The following is a 23,178-nucleotide window of genomic DNA, read 5'->3' as shown; positions in this document are numbered from 1 at the left end:
TGAAAAGGAGGAAATCACAACAGAAACCAAAGAAATTCAGAAGTTTATCAAAGACTGCTTTTAAAGTCTGTATGCCACGAAACAAGAGAATCTAGAAGAAATGGATAAATTCCTGGCTTTCTATAATCTCCCAAAGTTGAACCAAGAGGATCTGGAATACCTCAATAACATTTCCTAATATCAAGGAAATTGAAGCTGTAATCAAAGGTCTTCCCAAAAACAAAAGTCCAGGTCCTAATGGGTTCCCTAGAGAATTCTTCCAAACATTTAAAGAGGACCTATTGCCAGTTCTTCTCAAGCTTTTCAAGAAATTGAAGAAACTGCCAAACAGTTTCTATGAGGCACATATCTCCCTAGTACCAAAAGGAAAAAAAGATACCACAAAAAAAAAGAAAACTACAGGCTGATATCCCTGATGAACACGGATGTAAAGATACTCAACAAAATATTAGCAAATGGAATCCAACAACTCATCAAAAAGATCATACATAATGACCAAGTGGGATTTATCCTGGGGATGCAAGGGTGGTTTAACATTCAGAAATCAATCAACATAATCCATCATAACAACAAAAGAAAAGAAAAAATCATATGACTATATCAGTTGATGCAGAGAAAGCATTTGACAAGATCCAGCATCTGCTTATGATGAAAACTCTCACCAAAATGGGTTTTGAAGGAAATTTCCTCAATGTAGTCAAATCCATCTACGACAAACCCATGGCAAGCATTACCCTCAATGGGGAAAAACTAAGAGCATTCCCTCTAAGATCAGGAACAAGACAAGGATGCCCACTCTCTCCACTTCTGTTCAATATAGCACTGGAAGTACTTGCAATAGCAATTAGGCAAGAAAAAGATATTAAGGGCATCCAGATAGGGAAGGAAGAAATTAAACTTTCACTGTTTGCAGATGATATGATGCTACATTTAGAGAACCTCAACCAAGAATCTCCTAAATACAATAGACTTGTAAAGTTGCAAGCTATCAATACGCAAAAGTCCATGGCTTTCCTATACACAAATAATGAAAGAGCAGAAAGTGACTTGAAAAAATCCTGTTCATAAGCATGTCTCATAAAATCAAGTACCTTGAGATAAGCTTAACTAAGGAGGTAAAGGACCTATAAAAATTATAAAACGCTTCTACACAAAATAATAGAAGATACAAGGAAATGGAAACATATCCCTTGCTCATGGATTGGGAGAATTAACATTGTTAAAATGGCAATACCCCTCAAAGCATTATATAGATTCAATGCAATCCCTATAAGGATACCCATGACAATCTTCAAAGAAATAGATCAAACACTCCTGAAATTCATATGGAACATCATGAATAGCTAAAGCAATTCTTGGAAAAAAGAAGATGGGAGCCATCACCTTCCCCAGCCTTAAACTCTACTCTAAAGTGGTTATAATTAAAACAGCATGGTACTAAGGTCCCCCGAGCACTGGCAGGAGTGATTCCTGAATGTAGAGTCTGAGTAATCCCTGGGCATCACCAAGTATGGCCTAAAAAATAAACAAAAATTCCATTCAGCCATTCTATGCCCATTAGTTGGTAAATTTAGACCACTAATATTTAGAGTTATTATTTAAATATAATCATTAATTGCCATTTTATTCTTTTTACCAATTTATTATCATTTCTGTTTTTTGATTCATTGTGGTTCTTTTGCATTTCTCATATTGTCTTCTCTTGCAATTTAATAAATATTATTACTAATAAAATAAGTAATATTAAAATAAAAATAAATAAAAATAAAACAACATGGTACTGGAACAAAACAAGAGCTGCTGACCAATGGAACAAGGTGGAATATCCTTATACACACTCTCAAATATATGATCACCTAATCTTTGATAAGGGACCAAGAAATGTGAAGTGGAACAAGGAAAGCCTCTTTAACAAATGGTGCTGGCAAAACTGGATAGACACATGCATAAAAAAAAAATGGGCTCAGACCTCTACCTAACACCATGCACAAAGGTCAGATCAAAATGGATTAAAGACTTCAACATCAGACCAGAGTCCATCAGGTACATCGAAAACATGGTTGGCAAAACTGTAACAATATCGAGGCTAAAGGTATCTTTAAAGAGGACACTCCACTGCCCAACCAAGTGGAAACAGAGCTGAACAGATGGTACTACCTCAAACTGAGAAGTTTCTGAACCGCAAAAGACACAGCGAACAGAATTCAAAGACAATCAACAGAATGGGAATGGATATTTACCCAATACCCATCTGATAAGGGGTTCATATCAAGAATTTACAAGGCACTGGTTAAACTCTACTAAAATAAAACATCTAACCCCATCAGAAAATGGGGCAATGAAATGAACAGAAACGTTCTCAAGGAAGAAATCCAAATGGCCAAAAGGCACATGAAAAAATGCTCTTCATCATTAATCATCAAGGAGATGCAGATAAAAACAACAATGAGATATCACCTCATACCACAGAGACTGGAACACATCCAAAAGAACAAAAGCAACCAGTACTGGTGTGGATGTGGGAGAAAGGGACTCTCCTTCACTGCTGGTGGAAATGCCGACTGAAACAGCTTTTTGGAAAACAGTATGGACGATTCTCAAAAGATTAATAATTGAGCTCCCATTTGACCCAGCAATACTATTTGTGGGAATATATCCTGGAAGTATAGTAGAAATGACATGTGCACTTGTATGTTCATTGCAGCACTATTTACAATAGCCAGAATCTGGAAAAAACCTGAATACCTGAGAACAGGTGACTGGCTAAAGAAACCCTGGTATATCTACACAATGGAATACTATGCGGCTATTAGAAATGATGAAGACATGATATTTGCATATAAATGGATCAACATGGAAAGTATCATGTTAAGCAAAATGAGTCAGAAAGAGAGAGACCAACATAGAAAAATTGCACTCATTTGTGGAATATATAGTAACAGAATGGGAGACTAACACCCAAGATTATTAAAGATAAGTACTAGGAGGATTACTCCACAGCTTAGAAGCCAGACTCACATACTGGGGGAAAAGGCAGTTTAGTTGGAGAAGGGATCACCAAGTAAATGGTGCTTGGAGGATCAGCTCGGAATGGGAGACGCACCCTGAAAGCAAACTACAGACTGAACATGATGGCCACTCAATACCTCTATTGCAAACCACAACACCCAAAAGGAGAGAGAGAAAGAGAGCAAAAGGGAATGCTCTGCCACAGAGGTGGGGTTGGGGGAGGGGAAACAGGGTTGGATAGTGGGAGGGATGCTGGGACCATTGATGGTGTAAAATGGGCACTGGTGGAGGGATGGATACTTGACCATTATATGACTGAAATATAAGCGCGGAAGTTTGTAAGTCTGTAACTGTACCTCACGGTGATTCATTAATAAAAAAAAATAAATAAAAAGAAAGATGCTAGAAACCATCAGAGATAGATTGGGGAAATAAACACATATGTATTGTAGATGGGTCACTTACACAAGAAGTTACATAAAGTAGTAACTGATACGAATAAAATCATGAAAAGGGGAAAAAAAGGCAGATTAGGGAAAAGGGCACAAGATAGCGACTCAGATCTCTTTCCTGTGGAGACTTAGGAAGGATAGGCAAGGGAATTGTATTTGGTTAGGGATATCATTGTTGATCTTCAATGATTTAATTTTAATAAGGTTTTGGTGGGGGGGGGTGGAACTAGATTAGAGGGGTTAAAAACATTGAGGTTTAATGGGATGTAGAAACCACAGTATATGTTATATGTTTGTCAGAGTTTTGACTATGAAGAAAATATATGGCAAGTGGTTAGTGAGGAGACTAGACCAGGCTTAGATGACACGAGCTCATAATATCTTCTTAAAGTAGGATACAGAACAGGAAAGGGGAAATGAATTGCTAGTGAAGAGTGTAAGATGGGAACATTGAAGGGACAAGATTGTTAAAGAGATCAAAGGAAAGTGAGTCCTTTGCTCTGGTATCAAATAAAAAGGATTATAATATGTTTCTCAACACAGGAAAATGAGCAAGTTCTTGAGACTAGTGAATGATGTATTGACATGAAAATCTGGAAGGGGATGGGGGAACCTAAGCAAGGAAGGAGTGTTCTGCTGAACAACATGGAAAGGGTACCAATCTGTGGGATGTGGAAGAGTAGGATTCACAAAGAATCCCTTCACTGTTTCTGTAGTGGCATCTGCCTTTGAGGCTTTTCCTTAAGTCCAGGTAAGGTGCAGGCAAGGAAAATGCTCGTCACTGAACATTAGGGTTGTTCAGAAGCCCTGTCTCCTGCTGGACTGTGGGCCTTTCAATAGCAGATTTTTTTCTGACCTTTAATACAGAAAAGCATAAAGGATAATATAACAAGCACGTTAGTGCCATCATAAACATTGAAAGTTGCTAATTTGTCTCTTTGGGGAGGGAGGAAAGGGCACACCTGGCAGGAATTAATCTTCAAAGTGCTCAAGGACCATATGGGATGCCAGGGATTGAACTCAGGTTGGTCACATGCAAGGCCAGTGTCCCACCTGTTATAGTAGTGCTCCCACCCACAGCTAATCTGTCTTTTTAAAACAATCTGTAGCACTGTAGGACACTGTCGTCCCATTATTCAACAATTTGCTCTAGTGGGCACCGGTAAGGTCTCCATTGTGAGACTTGCTACTGTTCCTGGCATATAGAATAGCCCACAGGTAACTTGCCAGGCTCTGCTGTGCAGGTGGGATACTCTCGGTAGCTTGCGGGGCTCTCCAAGAGGGATGGAGGAATCCAACCAAGGTTGGCCGAGTGCAAGGCAAATGCCCTACCCACTGTGCTATCACTCAAGTCCAGGCTAGGTAAGGCCCCAAAACTAAAAAGTAAATAAAATCCAATGCTTCTTCAAAAGTTAGAATCTACCTAAAATATCTTAAATATCACCAATAAAAAATCAGGGTGCATCTTGATTCCATTCCATTGACCCTGTTCCATTCCTTTCCTCTCGTCCCAGAAACACAAGATCATAATTCTTATATACATTTTATAACCTTTGTATCTATCTATATACATATATATCATCGTGTAATGTGTTGGTTTTTAAATTTACACAAGTAGTTACAGTTAATTCTTTTCATACCTGAGATTAAACCTCATACTTGAGACATAGCCACAGAGCCATGTTGCAGACCTTTGTAACTTGTTTTTATACTTAGCATTATACTTTGACATCTGTCCATGTTGAATGTACAGAAATAGTTCTTTTCCTTTAGTTGTCCTTATTTGTTCACCTTTATATTCTGCATTTCTAGGATAACATGTACAACATAGGTACCCACATAAGAAGTGTTAATTACTGAATTAATTAGGATGGACTAGGTATTGAAAAATGAATATTTTATAGTTCTTCATAATTTTGAAATATTTCGACCTATAATATCCTTTTGTTTTTGTGTATTTTCTTCCTCAAATTGATGCTGTTTTAAGGATAGTTCTATACCTCATGCTATGTATTTTCAATGTTTAATACATAGTAACTACCTATTAAGTAGTGGTTGAATAAATGAATGGCTCCTGCTGTTAGTATTATTTTACTAAGTTCAAATATTTGAATATCAGAGTATTTTTCCAGAATAATGTAGCTCGAATCAGGAGCAAATGATCAAATTTTCTATTATTAAATCCAATGCTCTCTTCATTGCACTGTTTAAAGAAGTATTATAAGGGCTGTATTAGGGAATCAATAGGAAAGGAATAATTATAGTGAATTACTGCACTGTAGCACTGTAGCTCTGTCATCCCATTGTTCATCGATTTGCTCGAGCAGGCACCAGTAACATCTCCATTGTGAGACTTGTTACTGTTTTTGGCATATCGAATACACCATGGATAGCTTGCCAGGCTCTGCCATTCGGGCAGGATACTCTTGGTAGCTTGCCGGGCTCGCTGAGGGGGATGGAGGAATTGAACCCGGATTGGCTGTGTGCAAAGCAAATGCCCTGCCCTCTGTGCTATTGTTCCAGCCCTACTGCACTGATGTAATTATAAATAGAGTCAATGTACCTATGTAATTGCAGAAAATTATCAACCATAACCAAGTCTAGGTATCTGAAATTAATCATAATCATTAACTTGAAATATTTTGTCACATGACCTTAAATGAGGTTTACATTGTAAAGGAGATATGAGTTGAGAATATGGAATTCAAGGGTGAATCGTCAGGAAGCAGTTTTACCCAAATCGAACTATGACCTTCTAGTTGCCTTGAAGACATAACACAACTTGTCCCCTGGATTCAGTGACACCATCCCTCCTGGCTCTCCTCATCCTTGTGTCTTCCCCCTAAGAAACCTTTATCTAAAACTGACTGTACAAATTTGAAATTTGAAGAAATTACAAGCATTCTAGGAGGAAAAGATATCAAGAACTTCCACATTTTCCTCTGCCTTCATGCGGCATTTATTGACATCAATCGACATGTTTTACATTTAATTTGCCTCTATAGAATGATCAAGATCGCTGCCCATCCAGCTCTTAAACGTTGTATATCCTCACTGCCGTAATGCCTACTCAGAGTAACTAGAGTGGTTTAGTTCCTTACTATATGCTTCTTTATATTCCATGTATAAGAGAGATAATTCTGTGCCCTTCCTTTTGATTAACTTTATCCAGCTCTATACTCTCTAGATTCATCCTTGTAGAAGCAAGTTGCATGGTTTCATTTTTTTCTTATAACTAAGTAGTATTCCATTGTATATACCATAGCTTTATCCAGTTCTTGTTTGGGGGCAACATGGGTTGTTTCCAGATTTTAGCTAGTATGTGTATTGTTTCAATGAACATAGGAATTCAAGTGTCTTTTTTGAATAGAATTTTAGGGCATTGGGTAAATGCTAAGAAGAGGGACTGTGACTTAGTTGGAAACTCAGTTCTTAGTTTCTTGAGAAGGGTTCAATCTCCCCACACCTTTGTGATCTCTTAAAGTAATGTTTTAAAATGTATTGTTTGCTCACTTTCAAATCCCTATTTTAGTCATTTTCATCAATACTTTTGTTCTAGATATTTTATCATTGATTTAATAAAGTCTTGTTGAACTAAACAGCTCCTTTTTTATTAATTAAGGGACAGCACAGTTTCTCTAGAACAGTATTATTCAAAATTTATGCTTCTAATCTTACTGAATTACCTCCAGCTATTTTTAGAGAGACCCTCAACCCCATCATTTACTTGCATAAAACAAACTCAGCTATCTAGATGATCAGATATTTCCTCAAGATCATCCTTGTATGTCCACTCTTCCTCACATCATAATTTAACAACCATTATTGTAAACCTGAAATGTAGAACATTTATAGTCATATGAAAAACTGCTGTCTTGTTTCCAGATATTATAATATGCAGTATATAATTTGGTTACCAATATATTAGCACAGATTCTGGCATTGAATTGAATTTTACAAGAAGAGGTTAGAGTGCTTGTAATAAATAGTTTTGTTATATCTCTGGTCATTAGAAAGTATTCTTGATAATCCTGCACTCAAAATGAGTGCAAAAGTTAAACTACCAGTGACCTTGTAGAAAACAAATGTAGCTAAGACACTTGACTTAACTGCAAGAAAATTGTTGTCCATGGGTTGCCCACCAGAAGAATCTTAGCTGATTATTTTGTGTTTTAGGGTCATACAAATTCATGCAGTTTATCACCATGTTTGATGGACTAATGACATATACATTAGAGAAAGCATGATAAGGAAAAAGAATACAGCTACAATAGGGTGGCAAAGCATGCTATTGTTGAGTCTATAAAAGGTCTGAATTTGTAATATGGAAGATAGTACCTCATGGAAGGTCTCAAGGAAGGCAGGATAGAGTCTCATGTCTGAGGAATGAGTTGATGAAAGATTGTAGTCTTTAAAATCTGATGATGAAAAGAGATCTCTTTTCTTTGGGGTCAGTTCCTGATTCCAGTTTTACATTTGTGGGGCAATTAGCAGGCCTGCTCTCGGTTTCGCCTGGTCTCCTCTGCTGGAAGAATGCCTCTGATATGTAATATTTGTTTGAAAACCCAAGGAAGCTTGTTTCCTTTTGAGGTTCGCCTTCCTTTTTTTAATGTTCTGAAGTTCGTTTTGGACCTCAGATTTTGCTCCAAGCAATAAAACTGGTTGGGTTGCACTACTATAATGGAACCATAATTTTAGCCAACGGTTGGGATGCGGAGAGTTAAGGTGTATAGTGGTTTTTGTGGTTTCTCTGCAGAGTAGAATTCCCTGCAAAGCTTTTCCATGTGGTGTTTTAATAGCTGTCTTAAAACTCTCTGAAGCATGGAGCAAAACTGAATTAGGCTCATGTGCTATATTGGTAGGATAGGCCAAGAATGCTGAAAAAACAAAGAAAAACAATCAAAAACCTGAAGCTCAGAGGCTAAACTGTCTAAAGATGATCCTCTAGGCATATCCAAATTCAAGATTACAGAAATGACCACTTTTTAAAATCTGTTTTATAATACTTGCTAAGGGAAATTATTAATATTTCTCTTACAAACATTAATTTACCTTTATATAGTGCTTTATAATTTACTATATGACCCTAGATACATTAGTCTACAGGAGCACTGCATCCACTTTTAAAAGGTTATAGTATTAAATAAATTTTATAAATAATGAAATTGGGTCTTTAAGAGAGACACAGAGCTATTTGACAATAGAGTTTGATACCACTTCATATCTCTGCGGCTTTAATTTCAGTTAAAATATTTAATTAAAAAATGTATCCAACATTTCTAAGAGCAGACCTAGGTGGTGAAAGAACTAAATCTGGGAAGACATGCATGGTCTTATTTCAGCGACTGTTTAGCCTGTTCTGATTATTACAAAATCAGAACAATGAGAATTATATTTATAAAATCAGGAAAATATTCATGTAAGTTTGTGTATGCACACAGTCAATATGTTTCTCTACTGAATTCTCACCAATGGCTATAAAACATTTCAGCATTATCCAAACATCAAATGGATAAGCTTTCTTTAATCCAAATTCTCACTGATTCAGAAATATGCTTCCTTCTAGACTATTGACTGTAATTGATAAAACACTTGGTGTTCCAGTAATAAGCATGTGTAAAGATTCTCTTCAATGTGTGGTTTGGCTGCTAAGTTCAAGAAACATTCACTGAACACTACTATATTCCACGCACATGGGTAGAGGAGAAAGTTGTCTCAGTGGTATCATTCCGGGGGAATCTTTTTCACTGACACCAGCCCACTGCTTAAAATATAGCGCTGCTCCTACTCTGCTGGTGGTGTCCCTTGGGTTCCATTCAGTAGTAGTAGCTGCTCTTTCTTTGCCTTGTGGTGGTGTTGCTCAGAGATCAGGCTATGTCTGTGACTGAACCCTGGGCTTCACACGTGCAAGGCATGTGTTCTACCACTTGAGCCATATGAAGTTTTTAGTTCATAAAGCCTGGGTATGTATATCACATTTAATTGGCGTTCTTGGGAACTGAGTTGAAGTCAAACAATGTATTGCAATATTTAACACAATTTGGTCCTTGAATAATGTCATTTTGATCAATTTTTGCTCAGTGGCAGGGGACTTTTTTCAATGGTATACTGAAAGATGTTGACTCAAGTGACATTATTTGAATACCTGCTGTATTAAGGCCTTGAGCTGAAAAGGAAGGTACATTTTACTCTACTAGAACTTGGTGGAGCAGTGGATTTTGGGAAAAACAGGAAGACCCCTGTGGGTCCCAAGAGTGCTGCAGGCCCACCGCCTGTTCTAGCTAAGAAAGGGCTTCACTAAGGCATTCTTTCAAAAGGAAATTTTAAGTATTTTGATTTTTATTTTAAGATTTAAGCCTGACACCTGTGCTTTAGATCTGGATCCATGAAATTAACTCGGTAATAACTGCAGTCCAAATGCCATGGATCTATCCAAGTTCTGTTTCTTTTCTTTGAGCAAAATAAGCGGATCCCCGTCTCAGATGAAAATCAGCCTGGTGCTGCTACCTTCCTTCCTGTGTTCTTGTCACCTCCTCCTCAGCTTATTGTCTCTGTAGTCAGCCTGTACACTTCTCATCAGAGTCTTAATTAGTGTCTTTTCCTTCGTTGGTGAGGAGTCTGATCGACTTGCACCGAGTAAAAAATGACTTGAAGTAGCTTCTAACACTCCCATTCTCTCTCATGCACATTCACTCTGTAAACTACAAACTTTGATAAATTCAAATTAGTATGTTGATGACTTTTGCCCTCTTGTCCAAAGATCTAAAATATTTTAGAATCCTACATGCATTTTTCCATTGGAAAAATATAATAAGCTCTAAATTTTATAGTTTGTCAGTTTTTGATTATAAAAAATATCTTACAAGTTGATTCATTCAAATAACACTTTGTTTTTTTCATGATATAACTGTTTAATAGTATGTTTGAGTTCTTAACCTTGGTTCATCCATAAATTCCTCATATTTGAAATGACATTTATGGAATGAACGTATTTGTTCTAATAACCAGCAAGTGCAGAAATCACCCTTTAACCTTCAACATGTTCATGATGGTGACTCTTGATAAATGCTATGCTGAGGAGGGTTTTCTCAGGTTTTCTCATTCCATCTTAATAACGATCCTAAGAGGTAGCTTAGTGTTATTATGTCCCTTTGTACTTGAGGCAGAAATTAAAGAATTTGTTCATAGGCACACAGTGGGTACACCAATATTTAAATCCAGATAGTGTGATTGAAGGCTTGGCTCCAACTTTACCTCAGTGGCCTATGTTTCTCCAGAGAGCATCAAGAGTGGGAGACAGTCTGGAGACATGTGAGCAAGGGATTCCAGGGCACCCCCCTCAGTAGTGGCTGCAGAGCTTCGATGCCTACTGGAAGAGAGAAGGTAGAGAGGATTGACACTGCTCTGCCCATAGTAGTTTCTCTCTCCTGACTTAGTCCCCAGCTCTTTGTTGAGCCCATTTGGAAACAACACAGTCAAGATTGGGTCACATGAAATTGCACCAATGGTGAGTTGTCAATTCACACACACACACACACACACACACACACACACACACACACACACACACACACACACACACCTGGCTGCAGAATCGTATGTTAGTGAGGTATATGGTGCAGTTGGTGGAGAGAAGCGACCTTACCCTTAGTCTTTTCTCAGAGGCAGTCTAGCTTTTTCAATTGAAATCTACTTTTAAGTCAGCCCTTGACACAGAGGCCTCCAATGTGCCAATGAAAGGGCTGCACGGTCATGGCTGAAGATGCTGGTTAATTAGCTGCTGTGGTGCTAGTGACCGACCAGTAACCTGCTCACTGAGGGGAGGGTTGTGACTTATGCATTCACCATTAACGATTCTCTATGTAGCAAACTTCAGATTTTCAATGCAACTCGGGGTCAGGAAGGTTGGCACACTCCAGGATAGAAGTCAGACAGTGGGGCTGCTCCAGGAGGCAGGTGTCAGGTTGAAATTTTGGACCTCTCCCAGATTGTGAACCTAAGCCACTCATTTTTTAAATTTTATTTTTATAAAGTTGTTCACAATGACTTATTACATTCAACATTCCAACACCAATCCCACCACCATTACACCTTCCCACCATCATTATTTCCAATTATCCCAACCACCACCCACACCTGCCCAATAACAACCCTAAATAATTTATTTTGTATTGCTTGTTATGAATAATTTGCTTGAAATTATCAAAAAAGCTTTCCTTAGAAGTGTGTGAAGATTGCTCTATCTCATCTGGAGCAGTTAAGCCCTTGTATAAGAGATTACTAACAGGTTGTTACAGGTTAAGCCTTGTGAGTTAATATTTCTTCATCTAGACTGGTTGTCTCTACTTTACATCCCATCCAATGTGATGTGCTACTCCTGGTAGATCAGTGCTGTGGAGTGTGAGATGTTGCGTGGGCACAACATGAGCTAAAGTTTTGAATGGGGTGATACAGGTGCAGTTAAATTTTTAACTGAATAGTGACTTTATACCCAGAAGCATCTCTGCTGCTTATTGATCTCTTTCAAGATTTATTTATGAGTCTCTGGATCATGGCCAGTTAATGAGCTTATATGGAGCCAGAGGCAGTTCATGGGCATGACTGCCAGGGTCCCAAGAAGAAAAGGGAGATGGGAGGAGGTCACCCATCCCCAACTCTGTGAGAGCCTGGAAATTTCAATCACAAAACCTGCATACCTGAGTTTTTCAAGAGATTCATTCTCGGATGAAGCTCGTCCCGAGTCTATGGAGTCCAGCCATGAGCTTGGCAGTGATTAGGTTATGGAACTTTTTGGCTACCAAGGCTCTGTTTGGGCAGGTGGTGGGCTCACCACCACCCCTCCAGGGTGCCCCCATGAGACTCATAGGTCACTGATCTTATATCTGGTTTCTATCTCCTTTCTCTCTGTACCCCTCCCTAATATTCTTCCATCATAAAGTCATGTTGATAAGAAGTTCAGAGGTGGACTAGGGATGTAGCTCAGTGGACGGGCACTTGCCTTGCATGTTTGAGGCCCAGGGTTGAACCCCTAGCATTTCCATGCGCATGCATGTGTACACAGGCACACTTGTGAGTACACCTCATCTTATTATCTAAATTACATAAATATTTTATAATCAAGTTGAAAAAACATGACAGCAAGATGAATCAATTACTGTAAGAAGTAGTATGTGCAACAACCTGATAATATGTCAAACTGGCACTTAAACTTTTAATACATTTTGAAGGAACTGTAATTAGAGAAGAGTCTGTAGTGATAATTTGGTAGAAACAATAAATAAAATGAATTAGATAACTGAATTTCCTGGTCGTGCACAGCATCCCTGCTTATTTTATAACACGAACCCATTTTAACCTATATTTCCAACTTATTTTACAGTTAGAATCTCTTTTTAACAAATACGATTATAGCAGCCAGCTCTTAGTAATAAAAATATTTCTTTGGTTGGCCCATAGCCCATACTAACACTCCTTTATTGATGGAGATCCAAGACTCCTTTTGAAGGAAAAGCCCCATATGAGAAAGACATTCACAAATCCCTGTCCATTTGGCAGTAAATCTACTTAACAAAAAGGTTACCCTTTCAACAGGACACACATTGAAAGTACACGCTAGTGTATCTGCACAATGTTAAATAATTCGTAGCGAAATTTTACTTTTCCCAACACTGCATTAGTTGTGTGTGTGTGAAGTATGTGTCTATCTCCAAACAAAGGTGCTGATCACTCTTGGTTGGTAGAGCTGGACAGACTGTAATCAGATCTAGAGGGCTGTGGGATTCTCATCCCAGGTCTCGAAGACAGGTTCACAAAGACAGCAGAAGAGAACATCTGTCTCCTCCAGTGCCTGTCCCCAAACCAACTGAAGGAATGAGCCCCGACCTATTGTCCAAAAGTTACTTTCTCCATGTTTGTAAAAAAAAAGAAAAAGACATTTTGTGATTCTTTTAAAAAATAGAAGTGCCAGAGTAAATTTTGAAAATTCTCACTAGATGGAAGGACAACCGTTATACATCTGTCCAGTGTCTGAGGACAGTAGGCTCATGTGAGGCCGCCAGGTTCTCTGCATTTTGCATGAATACCTTCTTGCCTTAGGAGACTAGTATGTAAGTGTTTGGGTTAAGATGCTCTCCTGCCAGGCTTCAAATTAGGTGAGGCTAGTAAAGTAAATAAAAGGTAATGAATTGTGTCCATACATGACTTCATTCCGTCCTTTGAATGACTTTATCAATAACTGCTAGAGGGCAAGACTCAGCAATAACCAAGTAAAACATGTGTCTCCAGGCAATAGAGCTGGCTTTATTTCCTGAGGTGTACCCCACTAAAACCCTCAGCCCTCACTCTTGCATTCCACCAGTAGTTTTTCCAAAATGATTAATGTTTTACTTTCTCCAGGCAAATACCACTAATGGCACCCAAGTTTTTGAATGGTCATAAATAAATTCACCCATTGGTAGGGGCACCATTGCCACCCCCCCCAAACATGTATGGTGAATCAGGCTATATTTGGCCTCCACAGCCAACAAGTTTTCTCTCTATACAATTCCTTCTTGCTGCTAGAAACGGCAAACTTAGGAAGTTTGTGAACCGTATGCTGTGTGGGCTGTGGAAGGAGGTACAGTTTCAACAGTACTTTGCCAAATACAATTCGTATCTTATTTCTTTCCAAAACAATTTCTATTTCTAAAGCTGTTGCCAGTTACTAGACTTTACAGTTATCCTGAAGTACTTCAAGATTTAACATATTTGCAGAGCTTTATTTTTTATTACTTTTTAAACGAATTAATTAGACACGGAAATGCCATGCTCTTCATTATTTGTCTCCTGTGCGTTCCCTGGCAACTCGCTGCCCCCTACTGCAGATAGCCAGTGAGTGCAGATTCTCCAGGCAATCTTTGGGTTACTGTCCTATCAGCCCATTTCATGCTTACTTGTTCTGGCAACCTGCTTAAACACTCATCCATGACTAGGATAAAGCCCTACATGGGTGCTATTTTATCAGATAGATGTTTCTTTAACTTGGGAGTGTGTGGGTCAGTTTTTATCTCTGTAAATAACAGTATACTCACTTAAGGGTATTAGCACGAAAGTAGATTTTCCTGTGCTGGTGGATTCTTACAAATTGTGCAATAGATTTGCATGCAAAACTCAGAAGGTTAAGAAATTAAAGTTTACTTACAGTTTAAATAGGCGGGTCTGGGTCCCTCAAACGTCCAGGCCCATCCAGTCCAACACAGACTGCCCTTGTCTGACTACTCCCCAAGTCCCACCCCTCACGCTCTACTCTACCAGCCTCTAGTGGACAACCTGGTCTTGCCCCTGTGCTGTTCTCTATCCAGAATATGCTTTCCCAGTCTGAAATTTTGTTGGTGGGCCTTTCATGGACTCCACCCTGGCTTTCCTAGTCTCTGGGTGAGAATCCTGTGCTTGTGTCTGATGCTATACCCCTGATATCCCAGTGCTCCTAATCTTGGACTACCGTGTGCTTGTTGGTAAGATTCCCTAGCTCACTATCTGTCCATGGGTCTCTGAGTCCTGCTTGAATGTGCCATCTCTCTGGGTACCAGTGAGTTCTACCTGATCCTGCAGTCTCATGGGGTATATGCAGAGAGAGAAAGCTTGTGCAGAGGGTGAGGTCAGCTTCCTGTTACTGCTGCTGTCTCCCACACCCAGCCACCCCATTATCTGTTTTGACCGGCTACCTGCTCAATGGGTGAGATTCAAAGAGACTGGCTACATGCACCTGGCACTCTACCTTTCCACTCCCACTGACGCATAGGTGTTTGTAGGGATTCAATGAGATAGCATATGCCAGACACATGGAAGATTTTCAGTAAATATTAGTTCCTTCCTCCTCACTTCTATTTTTTTCTGCTTGGAAATGTCAACACCTGCTTTCGGTGCCAAACACTAATGGGTAGATGGTAGCAGGCAGTGCTCTGTTCTTAAATTCTCCCCTGGTAGCTGGGAAATAGCCCTTTCTTGTCACCATTAGCTTTCAGACTGGAAAAGTCATTTTCCATGTGGAGAGGGTCAATGGGATACAGATAGTCTTTACTTCAGTATTAAAGTGTAGTGGGCATTCTGCAACGTGCTGCCTATTCAGTAACCTTGTGCATTCTGCCAGAAACAGTTCCTATCTTTAAAGGTGATTATAATTGCAGTTTTGATGGGGCACAGACAATAATAAAAAGGAATCCATCCAATAAGATAATGATCATTTTTTATAATGAAGATTTTTTTAAATAATGCTTTGTTATACCTACTTTTAAGAATCACTGTTTCTAAAAACAGGTGTTTAATGTTTTTCATCCTAAATTGACAAACAATTTAAACAGTTTCAAACCCATTATAGTTGAGCCACATCAAACATCCATCCACAAACACTTGTAGGCAAAGTAAATTTTATGCTCTAATCTCTTGTTTTTGTTTTGGCGATAGCATTAAAAACTGGGTGGTTTTGTTACAGACTTTTTTGTTAATAAATCTCTATGGAGAGAAATGAGAAGTTTAAGGATAACTACTATTTGATAATGGAAATAAGACAAATGTCACTGAAATCCACATGGAGCCACAAAAGACCTGAGATAACTGAAGTAGTCTTGAGGGGGAAGCATGCTGCCTGACTTCAACAATACTACAAACCTATCATGATCAAAACAGCATGTTCTTGAAATTAAAAATGACATATAAATCAGTGATATGATATTAGAACCCAGAATTAAATCTCACACATGTGTGCAATCTATTTACAACAAAAGAGACAAGAACCTAAAATGAATGGGGGGAAGTCTTTTCAATACAGGGTGTTGGGAAAACTTGATGTACATGTGCAAAAGTCTGGTATTGGATCACTCTCTAAAGTCGTGCACAAGAATAAACTCAAAATGCATTAAGGACTTGGATGTTGGAACTAAAACCATAAAATGAAGAAAACATAGATAAAAGATTCTGTGGTACTGGCCCCATGATATATTGATGTATTTGGGAATTCATCCTCCACAGCAAGGAAAACAAAACAGTAAGTAAACAATGGGATTATATTAAACTAAAAAGTACATGTAACCATCATTAAGGTGAAATTATAGCCTACTATCATTTTTGCATGCCTGAAAATAATTAATATTCAAGATTTAAGGTACTCACAAAACTCAACAACAATCCCGTTTTAAAAAATAAGAAGAGTTGAACATGTTTCAAAGAAGGCATAGGAATGGCAAAAAAAAGCATATTAAAACTAATTATCATCACCAACTATCAGGGATTTCTTAGAATATATTTTCCATATGATGCAGCAATTCCGTTCCTAAATACACAAAAAATAAAATATATACCAATAAACCAAACAAAAACATAGAAATGCACTAATCAAGAAGATATCTGCATCCATATGTTGACTGCAGCACTATCTACAATGGAGAAGGTATTGAAATAACCCAGATGCGCAATGACATAAGTTGACAAAGGAGATACTGTCTAGGCATACACACTGGAATACTGCTCAGCTTTTAGGAAAGAAGAAATCTTGCTTTTTGCACAACCTGATGGGACTGAAGGGGGTCACGCTAAGCAGAAAGCAAAAAAACAAAAAAAAAAGGAAAAAAACAAATATCCGAAGTTCTCATTTATGTGTGAAATGTAACGAAGCAACCCAGGAAAACAAAGATAAATTTGAAAAAATCCTTGAAATCTGATTGCAGAACTGGCCTTACCAGAGCAGGGTAGGGTGATAGATCAAGGTTGGGAGTGTCCAGTGAACCACAGCAGAAGGATCTTGGTACTTGAGTAGGGTACTGTATGTGATAACACATTTTGTAGAGGTATGAAATTGTATCCCTGAAATACATAGTCTTATAAACTAAAATTATGTTGATATTGTATGCCTTAATTCCATCATAACCTGATTATGAACTGGACAGAGCCACATAAAATTATACATTTCATTTAATTTGTGTAAATTTTTTTCAAATATATATTTTTTAAGGAGAAATGCTGCTATTTATTTAGCCATTGATTAAGCTGATTGAATTGGTCAGGAACTCCACTTTACTTTTAAAAGAAAATTTTTTAGTTGAATATCCATGAGATAGACCATTTCAAAGCTGTTATAATTGGGTTTCAGTCATACAATGATCCAGCATCCATCTCTCCACCAGTATACATTTCCCACCACCACCAATGTTCCTTGTTTCCCTACCACAGTTTCTCAACACTCCACTCCTCATCCCCAGCCTCCCTCTATGGGAGGTGCTCTCCTTCTTGCTCTCTCTCTCTCTCTCTCTCTCTCTCTCTCTCTCTCTCTCTCTCTCTCTCTCTCTCTCTCTCTCTCCTTTTCCTTTTGTGCATTATGGTTTGCAGTACAGGTGCTAAGAGATCATGGTGTTTGTTCAGAGCATTCAGTATTTTTATTGGGCTGGTAAGGCTGGAGTAGCTTTTTAATTGGGTGGCAGCTTTGCAGTGTGTATGGTGTGGATGTGACTGCCACGGCTTCCAGAAGTACAAGAGATGGGGGGGGTTAGCCCATCCTGACCCCGAGAAAGCCTGGAGGTTTAGTCACAAAACTCGCATACCGTAATTTTCAGCATATCATGTCTCAGTGAGATCTGTCCTGAGACGGTGGAGTCAGGCCATTGGCATGGCAGCGATTTTGGATTATGGGAGCAAGCAGCTGCCGGGGGCTCTGCTTGGGTGGGCACCAGACCAACCCACTCCCCTCTGATTTAGCCGCCCTGCTCAGCCTTGTTCGGGTCTGAGATTAACTGTGGCTTTTGATCTCTTCCAAGATTTACTTATGAATCTCCGAAGCAAGGCTGATAAATGAGCTTGTATAGCTGAGCTGGAGGTGGTTTGTGGGTGTGTCTCCCACATACCTAACTTTTGGCCATTTGATTTCTTGGTAAACTTGGTCCCAAGTTGTTGGGGTCTGGCCAAAGGCACAGCTGCAGTTTTGGGGTATCAGGAAGCCTGAAGTCACCATCAGGCTGCTGATGCACTCACCCCACAGGTACAGGTTGACCTGCTAATGGCACCATACTCCTCAAATCTTCTTATACATTATTTAGGAACTCAACAAGAGAGAGATTCTGAGTTCCTAAGTTCAGGTTTCTTGCAGCACTAGAGGGAAGTTTAAACAGTGTCCTGTCACACCACTTTATTTTATGAATAGGGAATCTAGGGTATAGAGATTATGGAGGGGTCCTCACTTACTATTTTTCTTGTAATGTCTTTGTCCTTTCTGTTTGATTCATTTCCCCAGGATTTTGTTCATGGTGAAAGCACATGCCCTGAATTTTATGGAAGGTATCTACCCTTGGAATCGTACTTATTTATATTTGACTAGTGCTCCTGATGTATGTGGTTCAGTACAACTAACAGTATGTGATTTGGTGAATTATGCTTTGAATTTCCCACAGAAAATTGCTTCTTCACAGAAAAAATATCATTATAGTAGCTAGAAAGAAAATTCTTGGTCAAAATGTATCTCAGTGGTAGAGCCCATTCCTCTCATATGTAAAGCCAAGGAAGGAAGGAAAGAAGGGAGGGAGGGAGGGAGGGAGGGAGGGAGGGAGGGAGGGAGGGAGGGAGGGAGGAGGGGAGGGATGGGAAGGGGATAAGGAAGGAAAATGGAAAAAAAAAGTTTAGGGCTCAGGAGGTAGCCCAGAGGACTGAGCAGATGCCCTGCTAATAGAGAGCCCATGTTCCACTCCAGGCAAGACATGGTCCCCTGAGCAGCGCTGTGAATGAGAATGATCCCCAACCCCAAAGTCAACACCCCTGAGTACAGCCCTGGTGGCTCACATGCACCCTCCCCTACTCACACACACATGCATACAAAACAAATTATTAAGTACAAATTTTTATGTCCAAGTTTTAATAATTTAGTGCTTTTATTGAGAGTGAAAAAAATTATTTGTGAATTAGAAATTTTGCTAACCAGGAGGAAAAGCCTTTTTAGTTTTATGTTTTATAAAAATTTTAGGAATTTAGCATTTACCTCATGTAAAGTAGTCAATTTAATATTGGCCAATATTCAAAAAATATTTATTGAGTTTTCAATATGTTGCTAGAGTCTTTGGATGTATGTGGGAACAAAACAAGTTCCCACTTATGAAATTTTATCTTGATGTATATTATCAACGTATGAATAATCTATTGCTTCTCATCACCAAATTTTTTTAAAAAGTCTTAAAATTTAGGCCTAAATTTCTCAAGAAAATCACTTTTGGCCAAGTTGCATGAAATTTGGCACAATATTGCCGCCTTGTGGTTACTTGAGTCAAGTGTCCACATACATTATCACAAGATCATTTTCCTTAAAGCCAGGGTTTAATTTAAGGTAAGCTTTAGTGAAAATTTTACATCTTTTTTTTTTTTTTTGTAGGAAGCGTTGACTTAAAAATAACCTGACTGAAGTCTTTCTAATAGAATTCTTTCCGGTTTAACAGGTCGATTGGAAGGGCTCTGTCGCGTTTGTGCTTGGAGACCAGGTGGAAGATGATCTTCTCATCAGCGCCCTCCTCCAGGCTGTTGAGCTTCCCCAACGGAGACTCTTCAGCGTGGTGTCCTGGCAAGAACTTCTCCAGCAGGTACCAGGCCCTTCCTATCTCTCAGCGTCCTGCACACTTTTTCCTAAAATAGAATGAGAAGAATTATTAAGCTTTTGGGGTGAAATTTGGTGGGTTATTTGAAACAAATACTGTAAAAGCAAGCATAAATTTGGGTTCACTAATGTGGTTAGATCATTTTCTCTGAATGTCATCATTTCAGATGACATCCTCTGACACCAGAATTTCATGTCAGGATCACACTAGCACTATGCTAGAGTCTAGGAGTTACTTAGTAGGAGATTCAACAGTAAAAGACAAAGGTCATGTCTAGGGTAGTCTACACCCACTGCTAAAAGTAACATCTACAGAGAATTGTGCCTGGCAAAACTCAAGAGAGGGTCATAACAGAGAAATACTCTATATGATGCCGGATAGCCCCTACTCATACAGTTATTGACAGTTCACCAATGTTACTACCAGCATTCCCCCAATTCAGTGATCATCTCTTACAGATCAGTGAAGCACAGCCACTTCCTGGGGCCACGGGAAGAGCAAAGGGGAAGAAACCTGTTCTCAATGGACCTTTATATTATGAGGTAGGTGAATTTGTGCATTGGCGAGATCTTTGTGACATATAGAAAATGATAACTGAAGCGATCTGGCAATCACTTTTTTAAAACTTCATTTTCCAAAAGAAAATTTCTGTTCCTTGTTGGAGCTGGGTGAGCACTTAAAAAAATCTTTTCTCTAGCAAAATCTTTTCTAGGAACAAAAGTCCCCTGCCTTATCCTGACCATCTCTGCCTCTGCTTGAAGAATATTAAACCATAATATTAAACCATAATGCAGACGTGTTTGATCATACTTTTTCATGGTAATTACTGAGTATGTGATTGTATGTTGTTTGTGTATTACAAAATGCAGGCTTCATTCTAGAAGTGTAAAAATGTCCCCCAGATAATGTTTTCTGTACAAGATAGCAAGCTGGAAAGACTTTGCATCAGTTTATGAATTTGGTACATATTTCAGACCCTACTTTAGTCAATGTGAAAATAACAGTGACCTTCAGATTAATGGTTCTTCTGTTTCTAGCAAAGACTTAACACCAAAGTCTGGCTCATGTGACCAGTGGGTTTGTGCAGGGGACTTAGAACTGATGCTACAGCACTGGAGCTCTGTCATCCTGTCGTTTATCGATTTGCTTGAGCGGGCATCAGTAACATTTCCATTGTGAAACTTGTTGTTACTGTTTTTGGCATATCAAATATGCCACGGGTAGCTTGCCAGGCTCTGCCATGCAGGTGGGATACTCTTGGTAGCTTGCCGGGCTCTCAGACAGGAGCGGAGGAATCAAACCCGGGTTGGCCACGTGCAAGGCAATTGCCCTAACCACTGTGCTATCACTCCAGTGTACCAAGGGAATTTCTTCTCACCCTTTCTTGTTAATGTCTAAAACACAGATTACAAGAAACCATAAGAAGTAAGCCATTAATTAGAAAATCACTAATGGTCAAAATGGTCAGGAACTTTTTAAGACACTACAGATGAAAAGCATACATTTGGGGGGAGATCTTTCTAAAATGAACTTTATGCACTTTATTTCAGTGATGACTAATAAAATTTTTTATGCGTCTCTGATCTTGAATGACTTTGTAACAGGCTCTTCAGTATTGCCAGAGTACTCTCTAAACAGATTTTATTGGATTTATTTATGATGGACAGTTCTGTGGATTTTATAGCATTAACTCTTAACTGCACAGTTCTCACTGTCATGGAATACTTAATGCTGTTGCCATCAAACAATGAACCTTCTCTCTTTTGTTATGCTCAGAAGGTGTGTGCTGCAGTTGGAACCTTATGTGATACCTCGGTTGAAAACTAGCGGAAGTATTCTTCTGAAGTAGCCATGGAGATCCATGTCCCATTCTCAAGCCTGGCATCAATTAGCCCCCCAAAGGACTCTTTCTTCTTCAAAGATTCTCAGTAAAAATCAGAGATGATAACAGGCCAGTTTGACATCTAATCTGGACAGGCATTCTGACTTGGATGTGGGCTTGCCCAATATTATAAATCCACATTTCAGTGAGAAAGCCACCCCTCTGCAGCATGTGCTTGCTGGTCTCTTCTTCTCTCGGGGAGGTCTATTTCACATCTGGCTTTGCCACATTCTTCTAGCATTTAAGCCTCCCACACCCACTCACATACCCTGTTCTGAGTGGTTCCAGAAAAATAGGGAAGGCCTGATGAGCATCACAGAGATTGGTCTTGGGTGCTTCAGACGCATATTGCTGATAATCACTGCAACAGAAATGCACAAAGAACATACAAGTCCCAGCTCCTCACCAGTGTCAGCCAGAGACAGTATGCACACGCAGCCTCAGGGGCATGTTGCGTGTGTGTGTGTGTGTGTGTGTGTGTCTGTCTGTCTGTCTCTGTTTCTGTCTCTGTGTGTGTCACTTCTGCCAGGAACTCCATGGCTGACACCTCATCCTAAGTTATTAGAAAATTCATAAGAAGAACACAGTGAACGCGCCAGACATGTGAATGGTTGTCATGAAAGAAGCCAAATTACTTGGGACATCTGGTCTTTGAGGACATGTGAACAGCCTGCCCCTGGGTCTATTTATGATTGCAGGCTTGCATGAGCTGTATCAACTAGGAGACAAGCCACAGGTGACTTCCTCAGGACCCTGTGTAAATAGTCTAGTTCCTTTCAAGGGGTGAGGAGGTAGCAGTAGCACAAGTGATATGGCACTTGTTTTGCATGTGTGAGACCCTAGGTTTAATTCCTCACACTACAAAAAATATTAATATTTTGTAATGGTATTCCGCCCCTGAAAAAGGAAATATTGTGTTGGGGTGGGGGAGGGAGAAGATAATCTAATGAAAATTGTTTCTGTTACATGGACAACTCATTGAATTTTGTTTGCTTTTAAATCTTCTGTTTTGGTGAGCTTGAAAATCAATATTCTAAAAGCCTTGCATTTAAATGTATTTCTATCTGTAGGTCGCTTTCATTGGTCAAAAGTTGGAAGCTAGTCATTCTTAAAACAGAGTTCTGACCAATTTGGCCTCTGGCTTCCTAGCCTGTGGTTGATTAGGGGCAACAAATTAAAGTGCAGCTTTGCTATAGTGCAGTTCATCCATGAGTAGTAAAATTGCATCTGAACC

The 23,178-nt window shown here is 39.1% G+C and overlaps 1 protein-coding gene and 1 non-coding gene across 2 annotated transcripts in view; one reads left to right on the top strand and one right to left on the bottom strand.

Moving 5' to 3' along the window:
• SPAG17 (sperm associated antigen 17) overlaps nt 1–23,178 on the top strand; it is a 317,179-nt gene that overhangs the window by 35,877 nt on the left and 258,124 nt on the right. The window contains exons 2-3 of the mRNA XM_055132151.1: nt 19,907–20,047; nt 20,521–20,604. Of these exons, the coding sequence (XP_054988126.1) occupies nt 19,907–20,047; nt 20,521–20,604 (225 nt within the window). The remainder of the gene's footprint in view (nt 1–19,906; nt 20,048–20,520; nt 20,605–23,178) is intronic.
• LOC129403930 (small nucleolar RNA SNORA72) lies at nt 8,724–8,862 on the bottom strand. The gene has a single exon (XR_008629566.1). It is a non-coding gene; the product is annotated as a small nucleolar RNA SNORA72 (small nucleolar RNA).

This window comes from Sorex araneus, chromosome 3, assembly GCF_027595985.1.
Source record: "Sorex araneus isolate mSorAra2 chromosome 3, mSorAra2.pri, whole genome shotgun sequence".
In the NCBI taxonomy this organism is placed as follows: Eukaryota; Metazoa; Chordata; class Mammalia; order Eulipotyphla; family Soricidae; genus Sorex; species Sorex araneus.
The sequence above is the reverse complement of the archived record's forward strand: the minus strand, read 5'-3'. Positions and strand labels throughout refer to the sequence as shown.